This window comes from Ursus maritimus, unplaced genomic scaffold (assembly GCF_017311325.1).
Source record: "Ursus maritimus isolate PB19 unplaced genomic scaffold, ASM1731132v1 scaffold_33, whole genome shotgun sequence".
NCBI classification, from domain to species: Eukaryota; Metazoa; Chordata; class Mammalia; order Carnivora; family Ursidae; genus Ursus; species Ursus maritimus.
This window is the reverse complement of record NW_024425897.1, coordinates 2,282,259-2,309,668: the sequence shown is the minus strand read 5'-3', so window position 1 is coordinate 2,309,668 and position 27,410 is coordinate 2,282,259. Positions and strand designations below refer to the sequence as shown.

At 56.1% G+C, this 27,410-nt stretch overlaps 1 protein-coding gene across 3 annotated transcripts; it reads right to left on the bottom strand.

Moving 5' to 3' along the window:
- Positions 1 to 5,113: 5,113 nt before the first annotated feature.
- SMPD4 (sphingomyelin phosphodiesterase 4) lies at positions 5,114 to 27,151 on the bottom strand. Of its 3 annotated transcripts, XR_005831641.1 has the most exons (21): positions 27,039 to 27,151; positions 24,802 to 24,885; positions 23,290 to 23,376; positions 22,527 to 22,669; positions 22,302 to 22,377; positions 21,651 to 21,759; positions 21,491 to 21,543; positions 20,841 to 20,992; positions 18,866 to 18,998; positions 16,517 to 16,588; positions 13,261 to 13,347; positions 10,624 to 10,769; positions 9,791 to 9,881; positions 9,070 to 9,170; positions 8,474 to 8,637; positions 7,803 to 8,008; positions 7,242 to 7,475; positions 6,926 to 7,057; positions 6,662 to 6,790; positions 6,107 to 6,567; positions 5,114 to 5,361 (listed from the first exon to the last, which is right to left on the bottom strand). XR_005831641.1 is itself a non-coding variant. In XM_040619558.1 (20 exons), the coding sequence occupies exons 1-20, from the start codon at positions 27,111 to 27,113 to the stop codon at positions 6,238 to 6,240; spliced, it is 2,604 nt and encodes an 867-aa protein (XP_040475492.1). In that variant the 5' UTR covers positions 27,114 to 27,151; the 3' UTR covers positions 5,114 to 6,237. The 3 variants fall into 3 exon arrangements, 2 of the variants coding, with proteins under 2 accessions (XP_040475492.1, XP_040475493.1); XM_040619558.1 differs by having other exon boundaries at positions 5,114 to 6,567; XM_040619559.1 differs by lacking the exon at positions 13,261 to 13,347 and having other exon boundaries at positions 5,114 to 6,567.
- Positions 27,152 to 27,410: the final 259 nt, after the last annotated feature.

Here is a 27,410-nt window from a genome sequence, read left to right as displayed (position 1 = left end):
ACGCTCAACTAACTGAGCCATCCAGGCGCCCATAAACAATTTTTTAAAGTTTTTATTTATTTAAGTAATCTCCACACCCAGTGGGGCTCAAACTCACAACCCTGAGATCAAGAATTGCATGCTCTTCTGACTGAACCAGCCAGGCACTCCAACAATCTAATTTTGGAACATTTTTGTTCTTCTAAAGAAACCCTGTACCCATTAGCTGTCACACCTCATTGCCTCTCTTTGCCCCAGTCCTAAGTAACCAGTAATCTACTTTCTGTCTCCATAGGTCTGCCTATTCTGGACATTTCATAGGAATAGAATCTCACAGGGCGCCTGGGTGGCTTAGTTGGTTGGGCGTCTGCCTTCGGCTCAGGTCATGATCCCAGGGTCCTGGGATCGAGCCCTGCCTTGGGCTCCCTGCTCAGCAGAAAGTTAGCTTCTCTCTATCCCTCTCCTTCTGCCACTCCCCCCGCTTGCGCTCTGTCTCTCTATTTCTCTCTCAAGCACATAAATAAATAAAATCTTAAGGAAAAGAAAGAAACAGAACCTCACGATATGTGATCTCTTGGGAATGGCTTCTTTTACTTAGCATCATGTTCTCAAGATTTACTTGGGGGCCTGGCTGGCTCAGTAAGTGGAGGACGTGACTCCTGATCTCAAGGTTGTGAGTTTGCCCACGTTGGGAATAGAGTTTATTAAATAAATTAATTAATTAATTAATAGTTAGAAAAAAGATTCACTCATACTGTACTGTGTATCAGCACTTTCTTCTTTTTTGTGGCCAAATAATATCCCATGTTATGGCTGTACTGCATGTCGTTTATCCATTCGTCACTTGGTGGACATTTGGGTTGTTTCTGCTTTGGGGTTATTGTGACTATGTTGCTACGAACACTTGTGTGTGCGTTTTGTGTGGACCTAGGTTTTCAGTTCTCTCGGATTATATACTAGGAGCAGAATTGCTGGGCCATGTTTCCTTTTTGAGGAATTGCCAAAAAAGGTTGCACCATTTTACATTCTCACCAGCAATGTGTGAGCGTTGCAGCTTCTCCACGTCACCAACTCTTACTACCGTCTGCCCTTTTGATTCGAGCCATCCTGGTGGCGGTGAAGTAGGTGTCTTATTGCGGTTTTGATTGCATTTCCCCGGTGGCTGCTGGTGCTGAGTATCTTTTCCTGTGCTTTTCGGCCATTTGTACATCTTCTTTGGAGAAACATTTATTCAAATCCTTCATCCATTTTTAAGTTGGATTATTCACTTTGTTATTGTTGAATTTTAAGAACTCTTTGTAGATTCTAAATATAAGCACTTTATTAAATATATGATTTGGAAATAACTTTCTCCCATTCTGTAGGTTGTCTTTTCACTTTGAAAGTGTCACTGTTCAGTACAAAATTTTTTAGTTTTCATAAAATCCATTTACCTATTTTTTCCTTTGGCATTTGTACTTTTGGTGTCATACCTAAAATACTATTGACTAACGCAGGGTCGTGAAGATCTACTTCTCCGTTTTCTCCTCACAGTTTTATAATTGTAGGTCCTCTATCTGGGTCTGTGATCTGAATGATTGGACAGGTCTCTTCCAGTGCCCCGATCGTGTTTTTCCCCAGTGATTTTTGTTCAACCTTAGACTGAAGAGCCCCTCCCCCACCCCAATCCTTTTCTACTCATGTAGAAATTAACTCATCCAAGCCATTTACGCTGTGATTCCTGAGGCGTCAGGGGCTGGATGTGTATATAATAGGTATAGAATTTGTTGGGGCACCTGAATGGCTCCGTTGGTTAAATGTCTGACTCTTGATTTCGGCTCAGGTCATGATCTCAGAGTTGTGAGCTTGAGCTCCATGCTGGGCGTGGAGCCTGCTTAAGATTCTCTCTCTCCCTCTGCCCCTCCCCATCCTGTGAAACGTACTTATTGGGGGAACTGCTATGTACTTGCATGGTGCTGGAGCTAGAAAGATGAGTAAAATATACTTGTCTTCAAGGATTAAACACACTCGCTGGAGATTCATTTAGAAATATTTATTCAGCACTTCGAAGTGTCCAGCACCAAGCAAGTGATAAATCAATCCCTCTTGACTTAGGGCACTAAATCCAGCCGAGAAGAAGAGGGGGTGGAGGCAAGGCAAGGTTCCCTAGAGGAAGTGACGAGACTGATGGTCTTCCGGGATGGGTGAGAGTCAGCTGGCTGAGGAAGGATGTGGACCAAGCAGACCTTCAGAGACCTGGCCTGAGGAGCTGACTGTCCACATCAGCAGGGAGCACCGAGCCGTGTGTGGTGAAAACAGCAGTCCTCCCACCCAGGAAGGTAGGGTGCGGGAAGTAAGAGCCGGGCTGTCTGGAGCCGTCCCAGGCAGAAGGCTCGCTCCCCCCTCTGTACTGCGTCGCCTGGAACGTAGACCCTTAAACAATGAGATTTCAGATGCACAAAGTCAGAGCCTCCCAGATCATGTTGTGGGAATTCCACAGTTCTCCAGGGTTGGGCAGTTTCCACCTGCGCATCACAAGAAATAAGTGCTCTGAGTACACACTGGGAAATGCCATGTCGGCACTCAGGGGGCATGGGTGCCAAGTGGCAGGTCTCAGAGGTCCCATTCTCCCTAAAGAGGCTGTTCTCTGAGAGTGAGCACAGCTGCCAAAGGCAGGCGGCTGCAGATGTGTCGTGGCGAGAAGACACAAAAGAGAAAGTGAGAGCAGTTGTCCAGTTGACCGACCTTCACCTTCGCCCACCGCCGCTCGTTCTGGGTGCAATAAGCCTCAGCTCTTCCAAGTCAGCCTTACACTAAGGCTGGAAGGCATTTGCTCCCTTCTCTGACCTCTTAAGGCAGTAGTGACTCACGGTCGGCTGGTGGCTCAGTAGGTTAAGCATCCGACTCTTGGTTTTGGGTCAGGTCATGATCGCACGGTAGTGAGACAGAGCCCCTCGTCAGGCTCCATGCTCAGCCTGACTCTCCCTCTCTCCCTGCCTCATCCCCACTCTCGCTCTAAAATAAATCTTTAAAAGCAAAAAAACAAGAAAACAGGCAGGGGCACATGAGTGGCTGAGTCAGTTAAGTGTCTAGGCTTCAGATCTCAGGGTCCTGGGATGGAGCCTCATGTTGGGCTCCCTGCTCAGCGGGGAGCCTGCTTCTGCCTCTCCCTCTGACCCTCCCCCTGCTCGTGTGCGTGAGTACTCGCTCTCTCAAATAAGTACATCAAATCTTTTTAAAAAGGCAGTAGCAACTCATGTGGATATTAAAGTCACTGGCTGTTCTCATAGCTGGACTGTCAGTTGGGAGGAAGTAGGAATTCTTGAGGGGGAAAGGTTGGGAAATAATTCACTCTATTTTGGTCACTAGATGTTTGAGAAAATTATGGTAGGAATTCTGGTTTTCCGAGTCAAACAAAGCCAGTTAAATTTTTAAAGTGAAAGCTATGTGAGTCACCTCTCAGCTCTATTGATGACGTCAGGGTTATCACTGAGGGCTGGTCATCCGGAGGGTCTAACCTACTCTTGGACATCAAAGCAGGAAGTACCAGATTCCTCCTGAATCCAGAGCCTCAGTCCTTGGGTCTCTCACACTGACCAGTTAGAGCCTGAACCACCTGGGGTCCGGGATGGAGCTGGCTGAAGCCTCGGGGTCTGGAGTCAGCGTCGAAAGGCAGTGGGGCAGCGTGGGCTCCTGGGAACCATCTCACCTGAGAGGCTGGCGAGTCTCAGAGGCGCGGGAGGCTGAGCGAAGCCTCCAGAGCGTCGCGCAGCTGTTTCCTGTGCCGAATGCCACCAGGAGGCCCGTGCATGCCGCCTGAGGGGTCTGGATTTGGCTAGCCCTCTGGTGGCAGTTGGGGCGGAGGGGTGAGCAGGAGTGGCAGGGGCAAGCCAGTTAGCAGGAGGTGAGACTCCAGGAGGCAGGAGTGCATGGGCAGCAGGAACCCCATCTGACCCCCCGAGCCAGGCTCTGCGGCCCCCGTTCCCCCAGCTGGGACTCCAGGTCTCCTGCACCCCTGCCCTTGCCCCACAGCCCTCCCTCAAACTGTGCCATGAGAGCTCTTTGCAAACTAACTTGGTGAGGGGTCATCGCAAAGGTAAGGTCCCCATTGTCCTCACCTGGAATAGCAGCCACCCAGCCACCAGCTCTGCTCCTGTGGTGGAAGCCACAGAGGGCGGTGGGCTGTGCCGACCCCATGCCACCCGCTGTCCTGACATCACCGCCCAGACCACTGGAACCAGACCCTCCCTGACCTTCGCTATGACTGCTGGACCACACCACGAAGTCCTGGGCCAGCGGGAGCTCCGGCCTGTTCCCCCTGGGTGCCAAGCTCCGTGCAGGGCGCACACAGCAGGTGGCTGCTTCCAAGTTCATGGATACATGGGTGGGGTGTTCCGTTTTTGCTTTTTAGGGTGTTGGAGAATGTTCTCAGGTGAAAAAAGGGCACAAGAGAAACGTGGACAAGGGAAGCCATGGAAAAGCAGAGGGTGATGGGGACACCCCATCCTCGGGGGCAGGGGTGGACGTCTGTCACAGGGAGCTGGGAAGGCCTCGTGGGCAGACGGTGCCACTGACATCCGACCCCAGACCATCATCTCTGTGTGCTCACATCCCTTAACGAGTCTGGGGACAAAAGCCATTCATCTGTTACCACCGAACTTGTAGAAATGACATCTTATTTCCATCAATCTGACAAAAGCAACTGTCCTGTCCAGGGACAGGGGGACATGGGACACTTGCGCCTAGCCAAGCATCCCAAACGAGGCTGGTGGGTGCACATTTCAGCTCCCAGTGGTACACACAACCCTCCAAGCTTCCGGAAGCCACAGAAAACTCGACTTGCTTTTCGTATCAAGGCCAACCCTGATATACTGAATGGAAGGCAAAATTCTCCCAGCTTTGACCCAGCTCGAGCCCGTGCTGGCTGAGGCCGACTCTGGGCCTGGTTCCCAGGGCTCCGGGGAGCCTGTCCTCTGCCATCATGGCCACCTCACTGTCTCCGTCTTCCCCGTCTGTTGACATGTAAACAAACCCACCCACTGTCCCCCTGGACAGGAACTGTGGCACCTCCCCGGTAGCCTCCCCGGTCGCTACCATCCCCAACCATCTTGGGGGGGGGGACCGTAAGGGCGACTGCGCCCCAGCACTGGAAGACTCAGGAGACAAAACAGGTTTTATTCAGATCCGTGGTCGTTACAAACTTGGGTTTGATTTTTGGTCACAGGCCCCAGAATGCCATTATTCTGAGTTTACATTGAAATATGCAACTCAACATTTACAGTTTGAAAACTTAAAAACAGAAACAGAAACAAGGGCTTGGTTTAAAGTCTCTGTTGTGATGTTTTCTCTGCTGCGTCACCCGTATAATGAACGAAAGTGCCTGAGACCCCGTGGGGATGACTTCTGACAACAAACATGAAATTGAACATTAAATGTCATCAAAGAGTTAGGGCCTTTGCACCTGATTTTACTGAAGACCAGATGGTGCCTGACTCCCGCGGCCCTGCCACGTCCCCTCCACCCAGGGGACGTGAGCGCCTGTCCTGACTAGGCAGTGAGGCTGGGCCGCCACCCAGCGGCAAGCTCAATGGCCTGGGGGCGAGGAGGGAGCCAGAAGCGAAGCACGTCCGTCCCACCGAGCACCTGTGCTCCTGGAGGATCTTTTCTCCTACAAAGTGGAACCGTATGGCCCAGCCCCGGAATGCTGGGGAACACGTGCAAAGTGACCCTCGTTTGTCAAATGTGACGGGAGGATCTCGATTTAAAGTGAAGACTCAGAGAACCACCCTCTAACTTTCTCAGGAACCTCCAGGGTTTTGGATTCTTCTCTGGAACCAGAGGCCAAGCTCCCACCCTGCTGTCGCCAGGGAGAGGAGACTCGCGGCACCCTACCACCCTGCAGATGGCGAGGCCCCATCCGGGGAGCGCTGCCTCCCCAGCTTCACACAGCTCAGTCCAGGACGGTCAGAGCAGAGCAAAGCCTCGAGCGCCATGTCACTGCGGGGCCCGGGGCTGAGGGACGCAGGGAGGCGCAAGCGGCCAGGTCTGGGCTATCCCACGAAACTAACAGCCCTTGATGCCACACTCGTCCTTGCCAAGCCTGGACCACACCCTTCCTATTCTAGCTTCTCCCCTTTTAACTTCTCACCCTTCCTTCTTTTGCACGGGCTCTGTGGCTGCAGGAAAGCGCCCCGTCGCTCGGAGGCGGCCTCCCAGGCTCAAGGGCGCGGTGGCGGGGCGGTCTCGCTGGCTTGGCCAGGCTCGGCGCCCGGCCCGAGGTCAGAGCTGGTGCAGTTTGCTGCGCTCGGTCAGCAGCGTCATGGCCACAGCGTAGAGGAGGTAGCCCAGCATGAGGAGCAGGGCACAGGGCAGGGGCCCAATACGGAACAGGGAGGCCACGAAGAAGGCCAGAAGCAGCGAGAGCAGCGTCCGGTAGCTGCCCAGGAAGCGCAGGCTGAGCCTCGGGCCCCGGGCACGGCTGGCCGCGTACCCGCGCGCCACGGGGCTCAGCAGGTGCCTGCTTGCCAGCCCGGGCTCCGTGAGGTGGTAGCGACAAAAGCTGCCGAGGAAGTCGGCCCGGGAACACAGGGCTGCCATCTGGCCTGCAAACTGGGGCGCAGACAGAGGCGTGGGACGTGGGCGCGGGTAGGGCTGCACGCTCACCCGGCCTCTCCCCGAGGGCGGCCTCCCCCCCGGCACTCACCCTGTGGTTGATGGCGGATGACAGTCGGAAGAGCATGCGGACCAGGCTGGCGATCTCGTAGCTCCGGATGGGCTGCAGCTCCGAGTCCCCCTGGTATTCGATGTCAAACCTCCGCAGCCCATTAATGATCTAGAAGCAGGACGAGAGGCGAGCCCCAGGGGAGACCCGGGCCAGGCGGGCAGATGCGTCAGCGGCGTGGTCTCTGCTGCACGGGCTGCTGGGGTGACGGGGGACGGGAGAGGCCCTCCGGGACGTGGACCCTACCTGGTACCGGCCCAGGGGTGTGAGGATGAGCCCGTCCTCTCCCACGATGCAGTCCGGGAGCTGCTTCTTCCCGTTCTCATCTCGCGTTGTCCCCGCGGCGAGTGCGAGCCGGGCGAGCTGGGCCTCACTGAGCTGTCAGGGAGGGAGCGCTCTGAGGCCGCTGCGCTGCTGCCTTTCACTTGCCGAGTGACGGGGGAGACGGGGCTTCATCCCCGGGGATGTGACGTCGCAGCTACGGGCTACACCCCCACGGGCTGCGCGGGGGCGGGGGGCGTGGGAGCGAACACCAGGGAGGGGCGGCCCGCACAGCTCGTACTCGGAACATCTGGCACAGGTACTCCAGCGCCTTCTCTAGGTACTCGTCTGTCTTGCGGACGCTGTCCTGGCCCATCTCGTCCAGGTCGTTGGCTGGGTAGCAGCCGTTCGTGTCTGTGGAGCAGAAGCCCAGCCAGGACAGAAAGGGGCGGCCGGCCGTGCTCTCCCCACACTGGTCGGAGATGGACTTGGCAGTCTGCTTGGCCTGCGTGATGAGCTGAGCCAGGCGCAAGACCTGCGGGGCACGTGGGCAGGTCAGCCAGCTCGGGGGGGGGGCTGCTTCGTGCCGCCCAGCCACCAGGGGACTGGCAGGCAGCCCTGGGGGAGCCCCCAGGTGGCCAGGAGGGGACGAGGAGTTTTCAAGACTAAGACACGTATATTCTAAATGTGAAGCTTTCCAACAAATGTTGCCTTTATTACCAGAAAAAAATTAGACCTCAATGAAAAAAAGGGCAGGCAACACCCACCCTTCCTTCCCCCCCGCAAGGGCGTGGGCCCTCCCCGGCTCTGACCTTCCCACAGCTTCCGGATGGCCGTGTGGCCCTGGGGAGCCCCAACTCACCAGTGTCCGGACCTCGGGCCCAAACATCGGGGTGTACTTGCAGTCCTGGCCCTCCAGGCTGTAGACATGGCTCTTCACCTTGAAGGAGGTGTCGGTGACAGCCGGCGGCCACGAGGACAGGAAGCTGCCAGTGAAGGGGGGAGCCGTGAAGAGGCGGTGCTGGCGGTGTGGGATGACGAGCTCGGGCTCCAGGAACAGCTGCTCCCCTGGAAAGCACAACGCAAGTCTGGCTTCAGCTTCCATAGCGCCCAACACCCCATCGCCGCTGGCAGGCTTCCCGGGCACCTGCGGAGGCTCCCAAGGGGCAGGGGCCCAGCTCCCGAGGCCCCTGCAGCCCCCGCCGGTCTCCAAGGGGAGGCCGACGTTCACACAGGAAAGCCAGAGAAGCTAACGCCCGACAGAGCCATCTAAGACGTGACCGAAACCAACACTGCTTTCCGATGCCACCGCCGAGAGTCACCGGTGGACGGAGCTCGACCTCTGCCTCCCCTCCCGCCCACACACCCACGGCTCCCGCCGACAGGCCTGCCTCGGGGAAGGCACAGCTAGCCAGTCGCAGACCTGCACCCCGCCCCCGCACCCCCTCGGCCAGGCCGCCACAAGCCTGCGAGGCACGGGCACGGTCTGTGGGTCCCTCTCTAAGTGCTGCTCCCCGCTGGCTAAGGGCTTACCTTTCTGGATCATTTCAGCCAGGTTGGGCTGGGCAAAGACTTTGGCCACTCGGAACACCATGAGTGCGTTCTTGGGGCTGACCAGGTCGGTGCGTAGCGCGCGGCTCAGGAAGCCCACAAAGAGCTTGGTGTACATGAGCAAGTTCTCCTGCACAAAAGGCGCCCTGGGGACCGAGGGGGTGCGTCAGGGGCCACACCTCCCACGGCGCCCCCTGCTCTTCCCTGGGTTCCGGACTCTCCCCAGCCACCACCTCAGTGGCTGAGGGGCCAGAGAGGCAGGAGAGAACTAGGCCTCCTGTGGACAACAGCCCTCCACGGGGTGAGGCCCTTCGCACGAAGACAAGGCCTCTGTGGCAGAGCGCTAGTGAAGAAGGGTAGAGGGGTCGAGGGGCGGTTTGCGGGTGAGTGTGAACGTACACCTGAGCGGACAAGAACGGCAGGGGGACAGAGCAGAGGAGAGCCGCCAGCTGTTTCTGTGGGAGAGCAATCCCAGGGCCCAGTCAACACAGCCCAGTCAAGGAGGGGGCGGCCTGTCTCGCCCCGAAGCAGTCGCCCCCTCCCCGCGCCGGGAGGATAGCGTGCCGGGCTGGGCTCACCATCTGTCAGACACACAGCGGGGCTGGCAGTCGCTGCTCTGGGCCTGCTTCTCCGGCGCATACCTCCAGGGCTGCAGGTAGCTCAGCCACATCTCCAGGACCTGGGGAGACACGTGTGCGCTGGGGGCTCGCGGCCGGCACTCCGGTGGGCTGTGGGCCTGGGGCTCTGGGCTGCATCCTGGCGCAGCCTGGAGCCCGGCTCCCGGGAGGCAGCTCGGGTGAGCGGGGGGTGAGTCTAACTGTGGGGCTTCGGTTCCCCTGCGGGCACCACCAAGTTCTGGCTTCTTCCCACTGCCCTCAGAGGGCCCAGGAGGGAACTCCGCACACCCTCCCATGATGTGGTTTTTTTTCAGTTGGAACAATTTTTTAATGTGCATGTAGCTGACACAGAGTGCTACGTCAGCGTCAGGCCCCGTGACGTCTAGTCCTCCGGGAGCACGGAACATGGAGTGTTGGCTCGGCCGAGCGGGGCAGGTGCAGCTCAGTGAGGCTGGGAACCCACCCGGCGTGGACACCTGGGGTCAGAGTTAGCAAGGACAGAGCTTTTCTGTACCTGAGGGTTGGCTTTGGAAATTCAAACAAGCAGAACGTGACCCCCCAGGGCCTCCTCACCAGGCCTTGGCAGTAACAGCTGATTCCCCACTGCGTCCGCCCCTGGGACCTCCCTCACCAGGCACACACAGGGCAAAGGCGAAGGCGGCAAGACGGGGCTGACACTCACAGCTCTGAACGACGCGTCCAGGGGCCAGTGGCCGAAGCAGTGCTGCAGGAAGAGGTAGAGCTTCTGCTGGACAAACCTCGGGACGGCGGCCCTGCAGGAGAGAGGAGAGGAGAGGGTCCCCTCCTAGGTGAGCCCAGTGGCTCCCGTTTGCAAGGGCCAGCTCTGCAAGGGTGAGGGGTGGGCGCCCCCTGGAGGTAAGGCCTCCTACTTCGGGGCCCGATTTTCAGAAGACGAAACCAAAGTTCAGAGAGGTTAGGTAACGTCCCAAGGACACACAGCACATGTGGACGATCTAGTGAGGCTCCTGTGACCACGTCTGCTTGGCTCGCCACACACGAGTCACCTGCTCTGCTGGCACCAGTCAGCCTAGGAATCAGGCCACCATCCCAGCCCTCCTGATGGGGGGAGAGGAAGAGCAGAGAGGAAGAGAAGGGGGAGGGCGCGGCACAGAGCTCAGTCTCCAGTGACAAATGAACCACTTTGCAGCAAAGGGGCTCCCAGCCCACTGGCTTTCCTGGGCGTTCTGAGGAACGTGGTCACTGCAGAGCTCCACTCTGCCCACCGCTGGGGAGCGGGGGACAAGGCAGGGCAGCAGGACGGGGCCTCCCTCTGGCCAGTCTGGCTCTTCCTACCAAAGAGGGCAGGGCTCAAAGGAAAGGCCGGGGTGGGGGTGGGGAGATAAACCCAAGGTGATTTACCACCTGCCCCACGCCGCTGAGGCCTCACAGGCCGTCCCTCGCACCCCAGGGACAGGTCCCTGCGGGCCATGTGTGTGCAGGAAGAGGCGGTGACAGCCAGGGCCATGGCAGCCCCGCCCACGGCCCCGTACCCACCGTTTGAACTCCTCCAGGGGGCTGGTGGCATGTGAGTGGGCGGAGGGAGAGACCTGTTCGGGCTTCAGGCTGTTGGAGAAGGCGTGCAGATGCTTTAGCAGCAGACGCACCACCAGCACGTGCTCCTCGGTGGGCGTGAAGGACTCCTGACGTTGGGGGGGGGGGGGTGGCGTCAGGACCCGGGCCAGTCCAGGGTGGGGCCCCCAGTCTGCCCATGTCCTGCCCAGAACCGTTTCTCCCCCACAGGACACATGGGCCACCCCCAGAGCCCTCCCGGTGCCTGGCTCGCTGGCTCTGAGAGCTGCGGGGAGCACCAAAGCCCACGCACGGCACCCGTAGGCCCAGGCAACACGCCCACGGCTCAGTACGCCCGCGCAGGGAGCTAACACCTGCAAAGGGCTTCCCTGTGCACTTCAAACCCGTTTTTGTACCCTCCGCGGCTGACTCGGATCATTGCTGCCCGTCCAAGTCCTCAGGGGTCCCCACCTCCTGGGCAGACGGAGCAGCAGCAGAGAGCGAGGCAGGCCGGCACCCCCCCGGATCTAGACTCTGGGTTTCCTGCTGCCTCCCAGGTGTGTGGAGACCGCTCCCTGGGGCCCCTGGCTCCCCCTTTCAGGCAGAAACACTCCCCAGTTCCTTCTCCTGCTGCAACCCCCACCTTTCCATCCACTCCCTGTCCTGGACCCGCCAGCTGGGGGCTCGGCCCTGGGTGACCCTTCCTCTACGGCTACCGGACCTGTGGTCAGCACGACCCCCAAGACAAGAGAACTCTCAATCTTGCGGGCTGAAGTTCCAATTCACAAAGTTCACACAGGCTCTTTAAGACTCAGACCTGAGAGGACAGCCTGCCTGCTGGCTGTTCCGTGATGGAGAACAGGGTGGTCTCCTGACTGGCAGAGGATGGCACGAGCAGGCCCTGCTACCTGCCAGCTCCCAGCTCTGGGGCGCCCAGACAGACGTGCTCCTCTCCCCACACTCACACCCCCCCAGGCCTCTGGGGCCCCCACAGACTTGATGCAGGAGCTTTCGGAAGCCTAGTCCAAATCCTGAGCAATGTTGTGGCTGGCAGAGGCCATGCCTCCTGGCACAGCCCGGGCACGCAGCCGCCGCCCTGCCACAGCTCGCAGCACTGTCCTCTCAGCCCTCCCAGGCCCAGGCAACACACCCCACGACTCAGTACACCTGCACAGAGACCTGTGGGGCTTCGTGAGGGGATCCGCTGCTGCTTCTCTGTATGTTTAAGGCTTTGTGCAATGAATTTGCATCACGTCAAGAAAAAATTGGAAGATACTTTCATAATCACGAAATTTCAGAGGGCACTGATGCCAGGTTGTAACTCCCGCCGCCCTGGGAGCCTCCCCCTTTCTCATTCCTGCTCCCTAGCCAACCCCGCCACTGTCTCCCCAACAAACAGAGCATCCGCACTGAACCAGAACAGCCTCCCCACCCCCACGCCCTTCCCATCACACTGGAAGCCCCTCGGGCTGTCTTCCCGCTGAGGGAAGCCAAACCTTTCTTCAGACCTCCTCCCCAACCCCCTCCGCACCTCCAGAGCCAAATCCCCACAGAAGCCTGGCCACAGCTGAACATGGCTGCTTCCAGCTGCGTGCCCTTTAGGGACACTTTCCCAAAGCCCGTGGCATTTCTCACTGGGCCCTGCCCTTGGCGAAGCAACCCCTCCTGCTATGGACGTTTCTCTAGGGATCCTGCTCTTAGCCAAGTGAGACCTTCCCCAGCACCCGCTTCTGTGCTCAGCCTGCCCTGCGGGCCCTCCTGGACCATTCTCTTCCTTCCTCCCAGCAGCTGCTGCTTCTAAGCGGGAACCCTGTGTGCTCGCCATCTCATCCCAGCAAACCCCATTTCTCATCCTCCGCTCAAGCACCAGGTTAAGTGTTATTGTGTGCTCCCACCAAGGGGAGCTGGACAGACCCCTAGCCTTGAGCACGGACCTAGACGCATGCTTTCTGCCCAGACTTCCTGGCGTTCATCTCATGAATCTGTGAGCTACCAGACTCCACCAGCTCTGAAACAGCCCTCAGGTCTGAACTCCACCTACCAACCTCAAATCTGTGCACACTGGTCACCCCCTGCCTAAAGGAGACCCGTCTCCATGAGGCTCTTGCCCACTCTTGCCCGCCTCTGGAGAAGGGCACAAGGCCACAAGAGGCCAGGGCCCGGCGTGCCCAGGGATCGACAGCCTCTGGGGTCGGCAGAGCCACGCCGCCATGAGCCCTGGGGCCTCCCTGTGCTCAGTCGGCTCCTGAGCACCAGGCCTGCACTGCGGGTGAGGAGGCCGCTGCAAAGGCTGCACTGTTTCCACTCCCGTCAACCATGGCCAAGCACAGAAGCTACCAACTCCCAAGAGCTTGCAAACTCTGGCTGGCTTGGGGCTCGGCCAGGCAGATCTGGCGGCCCCACACCCCAAACCTGGGCTAATCTGCCAAGCTGAGGGCCAAGGCAGGCTGAAGACTGCCACCCGCCACCACCCGCAACACTGGCCTTGCTCTGTCTGGAACTGGTCTGAGTCACCCCAGCCGGCCCCAGCCGGCCCCTCGCTTTACCACTGCACTGCCACGCGCTCCACGGCTCACACCACAGGGCAGGGGTGAAACAGAACAATAGGAGAGCAGCCAGTACTTGGTAGGCGTGGAGGGCCTGGAGGCTGGGTTGGGCAGGGCTGTGGAGGGCGCTGGAGACACTGAGTCGGTAGTGCAGGACCTCCAGCTGAGAGACAACAAAACAGAGAAGCCGGAGGAGGCAGGGAGGGCAGAGGGCGGGGCAGGGGACAGGAGGGGAGAGACCGGGAGGGGACAGCAGGGAGAGAAAGACAAAAGTGAGCCCAGAAGTAAGGAGAGAAAACAAAAAACAAAAACAAAAGCACATCAGTGCCAATCCACGCAATGAGAGCCCCACAGCCAGCAGCCCGCAGGGGCCCAGCTGGTGGGCGACCAGAGCCAGGCCCGAGGGCTGCTCCTCCACCTGCCGGGCAGAGAGAGCACACCCAAGGTCACTTGGGCAGCCTCCCCCACGTCACTGGGGCCCTAGGGTCCCTCCAGCTCCCTGAGATCCGCCTGCCTCGCTTTCCTGCCAGAGGCCCTGCCGTCCCCGAGCCCCGCGCGTGCGGCATGTGCGCGATGCAGCCCGCCAGGACCCGGGGGCCTTGCGGGGACACACCGCCAGCCACCAAGGCCCTGAAGGCCACGAGGCTCAGAAAATAAACTTTTGAGAAGCCAGTTCCTAATGGAGACCTCTCTGCTCAGGAAAGAAAAATATGTCATTTACTGGACTTCCCTGAGTTGTCCCAAGAGAAATTTACCAAGTTGATATATGATGTGATCAGTTCCTAGGTATCAAAGATCCAATCAGTGGCCCCTCCTGAATGGTTCTCTCTGTGGGGCGTGATGCCCAGGGTGGCATAGAGGCAAGCAAGGCTCAGCCCACCAGGCCTGACACCCTCCACACCTCACATTCCAGAAATTGTTAAAGGTGGCGCAAACACTCATGGGTTCGAAATCTGGGAGACCCACCTCTCCCACCTCACCAGGACTCCCCAGCATCCAGACACACAGAGCCCTTCACCAGTCCCAACAGGCCCCGAGAATCTGGCCATGGCCACACACACCCAAAGGCAGCTGGAACGCTGAGGCTGGGACAGCCTGGGACATGGGCGATGACAGCTGAGTTGGCATAGCTGTCCACCCTGGCCCTACCCTCTGCCCTCCCCCCCCCCGCAGTGACAAGGCCTGTTAAAGCAGTCCCCTTCAGCCAAGCACACACCCTGCCCGGTGAGGGCCAAGCACACACCCTGCCCGGTGAGGGCCTCCCACTGAGGACCATGCGGCACACAGGAGAGGTCAGAATGCGTGTGCCAGGCCTTGAGGAGACAGGCGCAGCCAGAGACACACAGAGCAAGGGCAGGAAGGAGCACAGCAAGGCGGTGTCTGCCCTTCAAGGCCTTCCTCTGGGCCAGACCCCAGGCTCAGCCAGAGTTCAGAGGGAATTGGGGAGCACATGGTTCCCCTGTTGGGGACCTGCCCAGCCTATGGGAACACCAGGCAGGCCCCACAGTGGCCTGCAGGAGTGTGTGGACTTCAGTGACCATCGGCCTCTCCAGTGGCCCTGCTCGGGAAGCCAAGGTGGAACAGAGGCCCGGGCTCTTAAGAGGCAGGCATCCACTCTGGGAGCAGGTTGGCACAGAAGCACCGTGGGACCTCTTGCAGCTGTACTTCCTGCATCTCTAACATCAGGAGACAGTGACCCCAAGGCTAGGATTCCACATGGCACATCACAGGCCTGGGTAGACGGTAAGGAGCCTGGGACGAAGGAGACCTCCACAGCTGTCTTTCTTTCTCCACTTCCCACGTACCAGGTTTACTTAGGTTTTGTTTTCAGCCTCAATAGGAGGTAAAAAAAACCCAAACAAAAAATACAAACCCACTCCGGGTGCCTGGTAGGGATTTCCCGGTCGTCCCCCCAACTACCAGTCATTCTGAGCAGCTCTCACCTGCCCTGTGTTCTGGCCAAGAGGAAGCAAACGTGGGGAAGAAGGGGAAGGTCCCCCTGCCCCAGCAGGTACAGCCCACCATCGGCCCAGGTGACAGATAGCCTAGAGGACCTGTGTGACCGGCAGATCCACTAAAAATTACAGCTCGCACCAGCTCAGAAGACAGCATGAGCGGCCAGGAAGGCAATGCAGCAAAACAGCCTCTGCGTCTGCAAGACCAAGCCACATGCACAGGGGCTGCGTGAGCCCCCAGAGCACTGTGCACCAGCCGGGAACGTGCAAGCCTGCTCTGGAAGCAGGAATCGCAGCACAGGTACTCAGTGATGCAAGAGGCCCGAGGGAGTCCTGGCTTTCCCTCTGTGCCATGGGGAGCCAAGGACACGGATTTGGGGTACTCTGCACTTTAGGAGAGCAGTAGTTGGGGGCTGCTCCCCAGACCGGTACTCGGCAGAGAGTAGGGAAGCAGAGCTGGATCCCGAGACTCTGTAGCAGGAAAACAACTGCTCCGTGCTGGGATCGCAGAGGGAAGGTCACGGGCCACCCATATGCATTTCAGGCTCCGAGAGTCTGAATTCTTAAGGAATCTCTCAAGCATTCCATCTGGCATCGACAGCCCAGAAGCGCACAGAAGCCGTGGATCGCGCAGCTGGTTACAGGCCGATGGCGCCCCCAGCAGGGGCCCGGTTTGCGCATTTCAGGCTGTTTCATGGAACGTGAACCTAGGTGCCCACCCTGCCTCTTATTAAACCAACAGAGCTGTTCTACCCTGACGAGTCCAGGGGGCAGCCGGCACTGGGGACGGCGACCCAGGGAAGGTTTCGGGGACAGAGCTGCCTCCATGCCTCTGCGAATGAGCATGCTGCCCTGTGAGGGAGGGGAAGGAAAGGAGGAGACAGGCCAGGCCACATGCAGGAAGGCATCAGATCCCACCCACTGCACAGATGGCTGCCTGCCACCGCTCTGGAGGAGGGGGAGGGCAGTGTGGGCACCAAGGGGAGTGAGGTCTGCCAGGTGCCACCTCAGCAGGAAAGCAGGAGACACTGTCACGGTAGAGGAGACAGACCCAGCTAGGACTCCCAGAGGCATCCATGACTCTCCTGCCCCCAGAGCACGAGCACCACAACGTCATCCATTCCGGCTGCCGGGGAGGGGGCTCTGGAAGTAGCATGGGGAGGACCCCAGAGAGGACAGGTCTCCAGCCCTCACGGTGGAAGCCCACCACAGAACCAAACCCACCTGCTGCCCAGCACTGGAGTAAGCGGTGGTGGGGAGTTTCTGCTTCCTACCATCCAGCCCTTGAAAACTAGCTGAGATTAAGGACAAGAAGTAGCAGGTGGACCAGGCACACCAGGGCCAGAGCAGACGGGACGAAAAAGTGCGGCAACGTACCTTGGCGTGAGGGGACTGCATTTTTTGGTACATCTCCAAGGAATAATGATGAAGCCACATTTCAACAAAAACCTGCAAGAGAGCATTGGGTGGTCAAATGATTTTTATCTAGGGTGTTGTGACCACTCAAAGGCAGTTCTTTTCAACAAACAGTGTTGGGAAAACTGGATATCTACATGCAAAGAATGAAGCCAGACCATTACCTTCCATCAATAACAACAAATAACTCAAAATGGATCAGAGACCTACATGAAGAGCTAAAACTATAAAACTCTTAGAAGAAAGCGTTGGATTTGGCCACGATTTCCTAGCTAAGGCTCTAAAAGCACAGGCAACAAAAGAAAACAGGTATATCAGACTGTGTGAAAAATTTAAAAATTCTGCACATAGAAGACACTATCCAGAGTGAAAAAGGCCCCCCACCGGATGGGGGAAAGTATTTACAAATCACGTATGTGAGGAGGAATGGATATCCAGAATATATAGACAACTCCTACAACCCAACCACAAATAAGTAAAGCCACTCAATTAAAAAATGGGCAACGGACTTGAACAGACATTTCGCCAGACGACATACAGATGGCCAATAAGGACACGAAAAGACGCTCAACATCACCAACCATGAGGGAAGTGCAAATCAAAGCCACTGGGAGACACCGCCTCACATCCGCTAGGGGCGCTCTAATCAAAACCAGAACATCATGGCTGTGCACCACCGGTGGGGACATGGGGACATGGGGACGTTCTAAGGTACGGCCGCCAAGGAACACAGTACGGCGCTTCCTCAGCACATCAGGCGGGATTACCACACGATCCAGCAGTTCTGCTTCAGGGTATATACCCACAAAAATTGAAATCAGAGTGTCTAGGAGACTTTTATACATCCGTGTTCACAACACAACGATTCACAATGGCTGAAACGTGCAAGCGACCCCAGTGGCCATCCACAGGTGAACGGAAACACAGAAAATGGTAGATCCACGTGACAGACTATTATTGAGCCTTAAAAAGAAAAGAAATTCGGCAACATACTCCCACATGGATGAACCCTGACAGCACTCTGCTACGTGAAATAAGTCAGTCATAAAAAGCGTAAATACTGTATGATTCCACTTTTACGAGGTCCTAGAGTAGTCAAAATCCTAGACGCAAAGAGCAGAGTGGAGGAGGCCCGGGGCTGGGAGGACGGAGTGTGGGAAACTTCTGTTTAATGGGCGCAGCTTCAGTGTTACAAGATGAGAAGGTTCTGGAGATTCCTTCCGCAGCAATATGAATATACGTAACGCTACTGACCTGCATACTAAGAAATACTTAAGAAGGTAAATTTTATGTTACGTGTATTTTACTACAATTCAAAGAAATTTTTTAATTAAAAAAAAAAACAAAACATTAGCGTTCTGGTGTAGAAAACAACCCTCCAGCATTTCTGCCCCATAAGCCCGTGTCCTGGCCACCAGCCCTCCTCATGGGCTGGCACAGCCCAGAGTCCACATTAGCTGGGAGCCATCTGAAGCACCAGGGCCCCTCTGCAAACAGGGATGACGAGTCCAGCCGGCTGATCTCCCGGTGCTGTCTCACCAACAACACGATGGCCGCTGAAAGCACAGCAGCCCATACACCAAGAGTTATGGACGAGGCAGGAAGGACAGAATCCCATCTTATCCACGTGTCAGGCTGTCAGTAAGTGATGCTCATGGCTACCAACTGAGCCCCGGAGTCGAGCGTCAGAAACAACTGCACCTCTCCAAGGCGTGTCTGGAAGAGACAGCCTGGCCTGGGAGGTGGGCAGCGCTGCACTCTGGGAGTGCGCCAGCCCAAGCCTGCGTGGGAGGCTGGAGCCTGCACAAGGGCAGACGAGGGGCCTTACCACCTCCCACGTGGATCCCCCAACCCGGAAGGGATAGGGGCTGCCGGCCAACCAAGGTGAGAGGCTTTGTAAGCCTTCTCCGGCCAGGGTTACAAAAACGCTACTGGGCCAGGGGCTTATTATGCCAATGAGGGTGATCACAGGAAATCTTTCCAGCAATGCGGGCACAGATTGGAGGTGTGGGGCGTGGGGCAAGCCTTCATGTGGAGCCACTGGAAACTGACCAGCACTCACACCACCATGAGAAAGACAAAACTCCACAGACAGCGAACCCCGGGATGAAAAGCACTGCCAATGACACCCAGCTTAGACAGGTGGGCACGTTTCTTCTAGTCTCTGATTTCTACACGTCAAACAGGAAAACCAACAACGTAGAAGCACTGTGAGACTGAGGGCAGTGTTTACGCCTCTGCCCCTGGGTCGGAAGATGGCCAGGCAGTTTATTTTGAAATAGAAGACAAGAAGGGCCTCCTCACTCTCACCTGGAGCAGAGTTTCGGACCTCCAGATCTCATGGGAGGCGGGGTCTGCGTTCACAGATGTCTGATGAGAGACGTGTCGCTTCAGGAGGCTGGTGTGATGGAGGCCATAGGAAGCGAAGGGCATGGCTGGTGTCCTGAGGGACACAGGGAAACAGGCCTTCATTAGGGGCTCCTGCCGATCCCAACCAGGGGCAATCTGAACGTGAACATTGGTGGCAACGGTAGCCATTACCACCTGCTGAATCACAGGATGGCCCCCAAATCCATATGGACACACACAATCAATGAACAAGAAAAGTCTTCCTTAACGCAGAGCACGCACTGATCAATGTAAGGGATGAAAGCAGACAACCGCCCTCAGGCAACCATCCTATTAATAACTGATTTGGCCGGCGACAATCAAGGGACACTAACACCGCTAATAATAACGTAGTCTTAGTGTATCTTCCCAACAAATCCCTCTTGCTAATTAACTTGGCACAAAGTACCCATTTAATTTCACAGTAGGAAAATCTGGCCAACACCCCCCTGGCCCGGTGACCAAGACAATGTCTCCAGCACAGAGATTCCACGGCCGTTGGGCCTAATCGCTAGGGAACAACACCAGAAAACTCAAGATAAGGGCATTTTGTACATCCCCAGGCTGCACGCGTCAAAGGTGTCAAGGTCAGGAAAGACATGGGAAGGCTGAGGGACTGTTGCAGACTAAAGGGGGACCAGAGGCAACCGAACGCAGTGAGTGAGGCTGCGTTGGACCCCAGCCAGGTAGCAGACATTAGTGGGGTAGCCAGAGCAGCACGAGTGGGGTCTGAGGATGAGATGGCGGCCTAGCAGCAATACTAATTTCCTGCTTCGGATAAGAGCGCAGTGGCTGTGTAGGGGAATACACTCGCTTTTAGGAAATACACTTCAAAATGTTAAAAAATACCAAGCGTTGTGCCTAGAACTTATTCAAATAGCCTAGAAAAAACACATACAGATAAACAAAGAATAAAACAACTCAGAAACCTAGGTGAAAGACCTATGGAAGTTTTTTGTTATTCATGGCAAGTTTTAAGTTTGAAATTCTAGATTAAAATAAGTCAACAAAACTGGGCCCAGAAAGCAGCTTGGCAGCTGAAACCTGCCTCTGAGAGGGCGTGAACCTGGACAGCTGGGGTCCTTCTCGGCTGCAGCATTTTACCAATGCCTGGGCAGCCTCTGCCCACTTCCATGCCCCCACCTCCTCCTTTCAATCCCCCTCCTTGGAGGCATTCCTGTGCTGGCAGGAAAGAACCTGCCCCCCAGGGAAGAAGGTGCACCGGCTAGGCTGAGGACGGTGAGGAGCATAAGTGGGAGCTCCCGGGTGACGAGTGTCTCCTGGGGAGAGGTGGCCAGTTGGCCCCTGGCTATAGAACTCCCAAGGCCTCAGTTCACCCTCGGGTCGAGGCTGGCTGCACACTCCCTTCCTGCACGATCCAGCCGCAGCCCAGCCTGTTTGGAGTGGCACAAAAGGCTCTTTACCCCAGGGCCTCTGGCTCAGGCCAAGACCTGGTCCGGCAGCCTACACGGATTCCTCCTGTTCTTATCCTCACACGTCAGCCCTACTGTGGCCTGCCCGCAGGCCCTTTCTCTCCAGCACCACCTGCCCAGTGCCACCGATCAGCTCTGGCAACATCGCTTCGAACCCCTGCCACTGCTTCCGTGTGGGGCTTGGATGCCACACGTAGGGAGGGCTGCTATGGGCAGAACACAGCTCACTTCCAAACCAAACCCAGGCCTTGTCCATGGGGCCACACGACCTGCTCACTGAAAACCCAGGCACAGACATCCTCCTCACCCCACCCTCTGGTCTGTAGCCAGGGCAGCTAGGGTTGAGGCACCCTGAGCAACGCCCACTGCCCAGGCCACTCCCCTGTGGAAGGACCAGACTTTACAGGCTAGCTGCAGGGATGGGCCTCCCCAGGCCAAGAGTCAGGGCAGCCAGAAAGCCTTACCTGGGAGCTGGTGAGGGGCTGGGCCCCCCGGGACTGGAGGAGAGCGGGGGGAGCACACTGCCTTCTGTGGGCAGGAACCATGACAGGTACCTGTCCACGAGGATGAAATACGCACAGTCTGAAGTTCGTATGTGGAGAGCCCCAGGGAGTGGCTGGAAAAGCAAATCTGCGTTGGTGTGTGGCTCTGGGTGCCGCCCTGGCTGCGGACTCCAGTGGCCTCAGGGCTCAAATCAATGCACAGGAGCCCTGGGACACGGGCCACATCCCAGGGGCCGGACCACAAGCACCCTGGGCAGCACCAGGAGAAAAGTTCCCACCACAGGAGGCCTGACGAGACCCCCAAGTCCTTTTCAGCATGCAAGCTTCCTGCCCTGCCCCTGTGCCCAGCAAGCACTTCCCACAGGAAGCCCCCCCAACCACCACTCGAGGTGCCCAGGTCACCCTACATGGCCTGTCAAGTGTGCCCACCGGCCTGTCATCCTAAGTGAGGATGGCCTGAAGAGCAAAGGCTGGAGGAGGAGGCAAAGGAAGAGCCGGAGAAATGAGGCGGGAAGGGAAAAGCAGTGAACGATAAAGAAAATCCTGGGCCACAGCCCCCACCCTTCACAGGAGCTTCGGTGAAAAGCTACTCGGGGGCACCCCTCTCGTACCTTTTGCGTGATGAGGCTCAAAGCAAAGAAGAACATGTAGTACTCGAACGGATCTGATGGCAGCGTCAGGCGGCAAACGGGCAGGGTTACTGGGCCACCCCCAGCACTATGTCCCGGCCACCCAGGGCCTCCCCACCCCTGGGGTGCTGACAAAGGATACTGAGGGCCAAGTTCAGGCCGAGGCCCCCCGTCGGGGGGAACTGGACCTTGTTGTGGTACAGAGGGCTGTCGGGGAGCACGCGCTCCTGGATGGACGCCTTCACAGGGCCCTGCGGAGACAGGGCGTTGGGCTTGTGGGCAGGCTCCGGCAGGGCACCCCCGTGCAGCGGTGCTGCCGAGGCGACCAGCACACAGACCCCGCCTGGGGGAGCAGTGCTGTCCTCTGGGTAGCACTGGGGCAAGAGGACCACTCTAAATCACTCACACTACCCTCAGGAAGACCCTCAAACAGCAAGGGCAGCAGCTGTGTGAGTTTCCGAGCCCCGTCCAGAGATTCATGTTCCCCATCTTCTTTGCCTCCCATACCCACCAAGCAAGTCACTCCTCAATTTACCCGAAGGACTGGAAACTCAGAAAAATAGAGCAACTGGTCACATCGCCCTGCCTGCCACTCAGCCAGGAACAAACCAGTTCGCGTGGTGCCTTCTCCATGGGCGGAGTTGGGAATGATGCCTCCTGGGCCCTGAGCAGACACCATGGCATACCTGCCCACGGGGCCGCAGCCCCCCAAGCATTGCCCAGCCCCCACCACCCCAGCTGCTGTGCAGGGCACCCTGTCCAAAGCATGATGCTCACCCCACGGCTTACTTACGGGCAGGAAGGTGACAGGAAAGTCAAACTTATAGTCTTCGGCCTGAAGCTTATAAACCAACTTCATCATTGGGCCACTGAACACGAAATTAAACCAACAAAAAGAGGGCAATGAACTGCAAACCATCTTGCTTTGATGGTTTCTTTCTTTGAGAAATATAGTGCTTTAAGAGTGGGATCACCGTGAGGAAACATCCAGCCCCTCTCAGGTAACAAACCTACCTACCCAGGGTCTAGAAATTCCATTGCAATGCTGTACTCCACAGGACTCATGCGTCCGTGTAAAGAGCGGAGGTTCCAGCCGACAAGGACACCATCCAAGCTGCCAAAAATGCTCTCCACCAGCCATGGGAAGATGGTGTGCAGCTCCTGAAATGGTGTGCAGGGGAGGCTTTGGGCAGGCTTGCTGAGGACCAGTGCCCACTGCTGGGCTGTGTGCCACGTGGGCCTCTTGTCCAGTCCAGCCCCACACCCCAAGCTGTCCACTTCCTTCACTGAATGTGTACACATGAACTGGAAATTTCCAGGGTGAGAATCTTTGTCCAGGCTGGCTTCCTGGGCTTACACTTACTACTTGATAATTCTGGGTGTGACTTAAATAAAATATGCGTTTTCAGTGGGAAAGCCAGGGTTTCTCAATTTGTTGGGCTGGACCCTTCTTTGTTGGGGTGCATTGTCCTGTGCAATTTGGGAAAGTGACCAGCATCACTGGCCTCTACCCACTCGATGCCAGTAACACCCTCCCCTGTGTGACAACCAAAAATGTCTCTAGACGTTGCCAAGTGTCTCATGTAGGACAGAAGCACCTGTGGCTGAGAACACCTGGTCCACATGTTGAGATGTTTAAATGTGTCCATAAAGGTGACAGTCACAGTATCGCGTCAGGCCTCCGTGCAGGGCAGTGCTCAGAGTTGGGAATCAGGGGCTACAAGAATGTTTTTCAAAGAGTATATGAGACATGCCCCAAAAAGATGCTAGCAGAACTGTACCTTTGCTGGAAAATCCTCGATGACTTTAACCAAGTCTTGGCACCGCTGTGCAAACGGCTTATTTATAGAGTCAGCTTTCAGGCTAGCCTAGAAGATAGAACAAACCAAAAAAATCATGAGCATATTCACTTGGCAGCTTTTGCTGTTATTCTGGCTCGAATCAAAACAGAAAGCCAAGTGGAGGGCAGGAGTCAGACACACCATGGGCATGGCTCCCCAGCACCTTGTGCGTCAGGTCATGCGTGTGTCAGTGGCCTAAAGGAAGCAACTAGGAGAGGTGGGGGTACTCTGCTGTCCAGACAGCCAACTCTCAGGCTGCCTCCCTGCACCCTGTCAGGTATCCCCAGTTACGGCAGGGTGTTACACGGTTTCAGGATTCCACCCAATCCAGAGCAGGGGGTCAGCTCCAGAATCAGCCCCACAGCCAGAAGAGGACCCTTACTGTGTAGGGCACCCTTCACAGACCACAGAGTACTCCCTGAGTTTATACACACGACCTGGAAATTTCCCTGTGATGACCACCCGTGATGACACCACTGTGATCATCAGTAAGGATGCCCAACAAAATAAGGAAAACAGCAGAAGCCCTCTCAATCAAGCTGTCCTTTGTTCAGTAGATAATGAGCCAAATGAATTCGTTACCTTAAGAAACAAGGCAGGCTAGAAATGACAGATGACTTCAACCAAACGTCGACACTATTTGTGAAGGCGGCAGGCCGGGAAACATTCAAGACAAGAATGAAGAAAATCTACCCAAGGTTGTGGGGTGTGGATTAAGATATGGAGAAAATACCAGAATCTGAACCTAGAGGGCTTTGCCCAAGGATATCTAAGGTCTTAGCCACCTCCAAATGAGGGTGGTGTCTCAATCAGAGATACAGATCTGGGTTGTCGCAGCCATGCACTGTGGGAAGGTTCCCCGCATGCTTGGCCTCTACCCACTGGATGCCAGTAGCATTGCATGGTTGGCTCTAGAAGGGGCACCAAGGCAGGATGTCCTTCTGAATAAATGCTTACAGAAAGTATCTCCTGGGAGGGAACTGAAATTAGGACTCCTCAACATGGCTTCTGCCTCACACATAACTTCCCGGCACCATGTTTAATACTGAGAGTGTGGTCCTGCCATTTTCCCAGGATGACAGTTATGATTATTACAATACCCCATGAAGTGTGTAAAGATTTACAAGATGTGAAAATTCTGATGTATATCCTTTCACATAAGCCTCCCCATGCCCCAGGAATTAGTGAAAATGGCAATTCAATCAACGTACCTTGTAGGTGAGAAACTCATCTGTAGATGAGAAAACCAGGGCTCAGAAGTTGAGTAAACCCAACGTCCCGCACCAGTAGGGGGCAGAGTGAAGTCTAAGGATTCTAACTCCCAGGCCAAGTTCCTTCACACCCCCTCAAAAAACCACCAGCAGGAAGTTCAGGTCAGGGGAAAGAACTCGCAAGTCCCTGAGCTATAGAACTATCATCAGGCTGACGCTCCCACAGGCAGCTGGTACTTACCAGAAGAAAGCTGGGCTGCTGCAGGTGAGGGAACGCCATAGCAGCCTCCTGGGGGCCACTGACAATGGCTGTCTTAGGAAACCACTGTGAAAAAACAAAGGTGACACCTCAACATCTGCCACACAACAGATTATATCGCCTCACAATGCCCAAGAGAGTATTCGTATAACTCAATACGTCTGCACTGCCAAACTCCACGTTTTACAGAAATGCCAGTCTGACGCAGTCCACGGTGGCCAGCTTCAGAGCCAAGTGTGCAGCGGCGAATCTTTGGTGATGCTTGTATGGCACTTGCCAGGTGCCATGCCTGCTTCTAAGGACCCTCCGTATATTTCCTCATTTAATCCTCAGGGGTAGGCAGAATTTTAAGATAGCCCTCCAAGATTCCTATCCTTGCGTATTCAGTCAAATGCTCATCTAGGTTTTATGAAGGAATTCTGCAGTTATGACTGAAGTCTCAAGGGGGCAGACCATAAGATACAGAGCAGTTCCAGCTGCCGGCCGGTAAGGAACCAGGGACCTTACCTCTACAACCTGAAAGAACTGGATTCTGCCAGCAACAATGAATAAACTTGGAAAAAGACTCTTTCCAAAGGCTTCTAGGAAAGAACAAAGCCAACCAACACCTTGATTTCAGTCTTGTGATATCCTAAGTAGAGAACCCAGCGGAGCCTGCTGAGACTTCTGGACTATATAACTGTGAGCTAATAAGTGGATGCAATTTTAAGCTGCTAAGTTTGTTAAGGAAGAACAGAAAATACATATATCCTCTCAACAATTCTCCGAGGTCAATACAGATAGAAAGAAGTGGAAGCAGAGAGGAGGTAAATCACTTGGCCTCACTTAGCTGGTGGATGGCAGAGCCAAGACTCTAATACACAGACTTCCTAACATACTTCCACAGAGACAGGTATGTCACCTGTGCTCTATGAGAATGAATGGAGGGGACAAGCAAGCTCACCGGAAGGACCTTTTGAACAAGCCATCAGAAAATCAGGAGCAACTCTCTAGATTCCTGTATCTCTGTCCACCCAGGTCAGAAACTGAAAATATCCAGATGTGGATTAAACAGAAAGGGAGCCTGCCACATCAGTCCCACTGATGATGGCTTTCCTGGCATAGCTCTGCCCACAGCATGAGTAAGGTGCTGAGGTAGCAAACGGAAGTGTATGTGGATAAGAAAAGACTAGGTGCAAGGAAGCTGTGAGGCAGTGGAGGAGTTGAGAGGAGAGATGCATCTCTGCCTCTTGGCAATAGAAACACTTCCCGGGTTTTTTCAATTCTGAATGACAAAGGCTATCAAATTCAGTTTTAAGGAAGACCTAAAAGGCCTCAGTCCTGAACCAAGAGAACACTGGGATTAAAATGACCAAAGCAAAATGGTCAAAGCAGCATAAAATCCTGGCCTGTTTGCAAAGGGCAGAGCTTTAGAGATGATGAGGTGGAAGTACCTCCTTGTTCAGAGGATGCCTACACTGGCATCAGCTCAAGGACCCAGGCCCAGAGGCCCCAAACCCAGGGGCAGTCTTTCCGAGAGAGGGCAGTGTTTCTTAACGCCCTGTTCTCTAACCCTGCCACTGCCAGGCTCCTCCATCACACCCTTCTCCACTATGTACCAAGTGTTCCCTTCATCCGCCACTTTACAGCCACTTTCCTCAATGGCTGCTTCAGACCTTGTTTTGAGGTTTCTTCTCAGAGTGGGAACGCCAATCATGCCAAGCAAATCACTCTACTGCCAAGGCCTCCCTCTGGCTGCGCTCTGAGAAGCGGAGTATGCTCCCATTTGTTGCTCACGACTGCCCTGCGAAGTGAGCATCGGGATCTCCATATTACAGATGAAGAAACTGAGACTCGGGAAGGTCGACCCACACAGGGAAGAAGAAAGCCGGTGAGAATCCACACCCGGCTCTTCCTCCCACACAGCTTGTTGAGCCCAAGGCTCAACTTTAACTCGACTCTCTCCTTCCGCCAACTCCTTCAACGAACGTTAACCGAGCACCCACCAGGACCGGGTGTGCGAGGCGCGCGAGAAGGTGGCATGAGGGCGCAGCCCAAGAAGATGGCAATGAGGGCGCAACCGGGCCCTTGGGTTTCCAGCCGACCGGCCAGGCTCGGGGCACAGACACCAACGCCCGGCCCGAGGCCTGCGGCTCGTGTAGGAACGGAGATGGCTTCAGCGGAGGTTCGGGGGGCCGCCGAGACATGCGGCCGTCCCGCACGCGGCTCCCACCACGTACCTGTGGAGCCCATAAAGTCGCTTGCCTGCGGGACGGAGACCGCCATTCGGCTACCCGGCGCCGAAATGTCGTCATCAAGCTGCGCCTGTCGTCACGCCTCCCCTGGCCTGGCGGGAAACGCACCACCACCGCCGCGGGCAGTTAACTCAAAAGGCGCGTGCGCAAAGTGAAGGCCGGCCGGGTTTATGGGTTACATCTCCGAAGGCGCGTGCGCAGCGAGGGCAGCAGCGTCCCTTAACCCTGAGTTCTCCGGCCTGTAGGAGCTGTAAGGAGCGCGCATGCGCATAAGGAGAAGCTGTTCATTAGGGTCCTGGAGGAGCACCCCCTAATGGGGAGCCGGCGTAGAATAATTATACGCTGCAATGACTGACC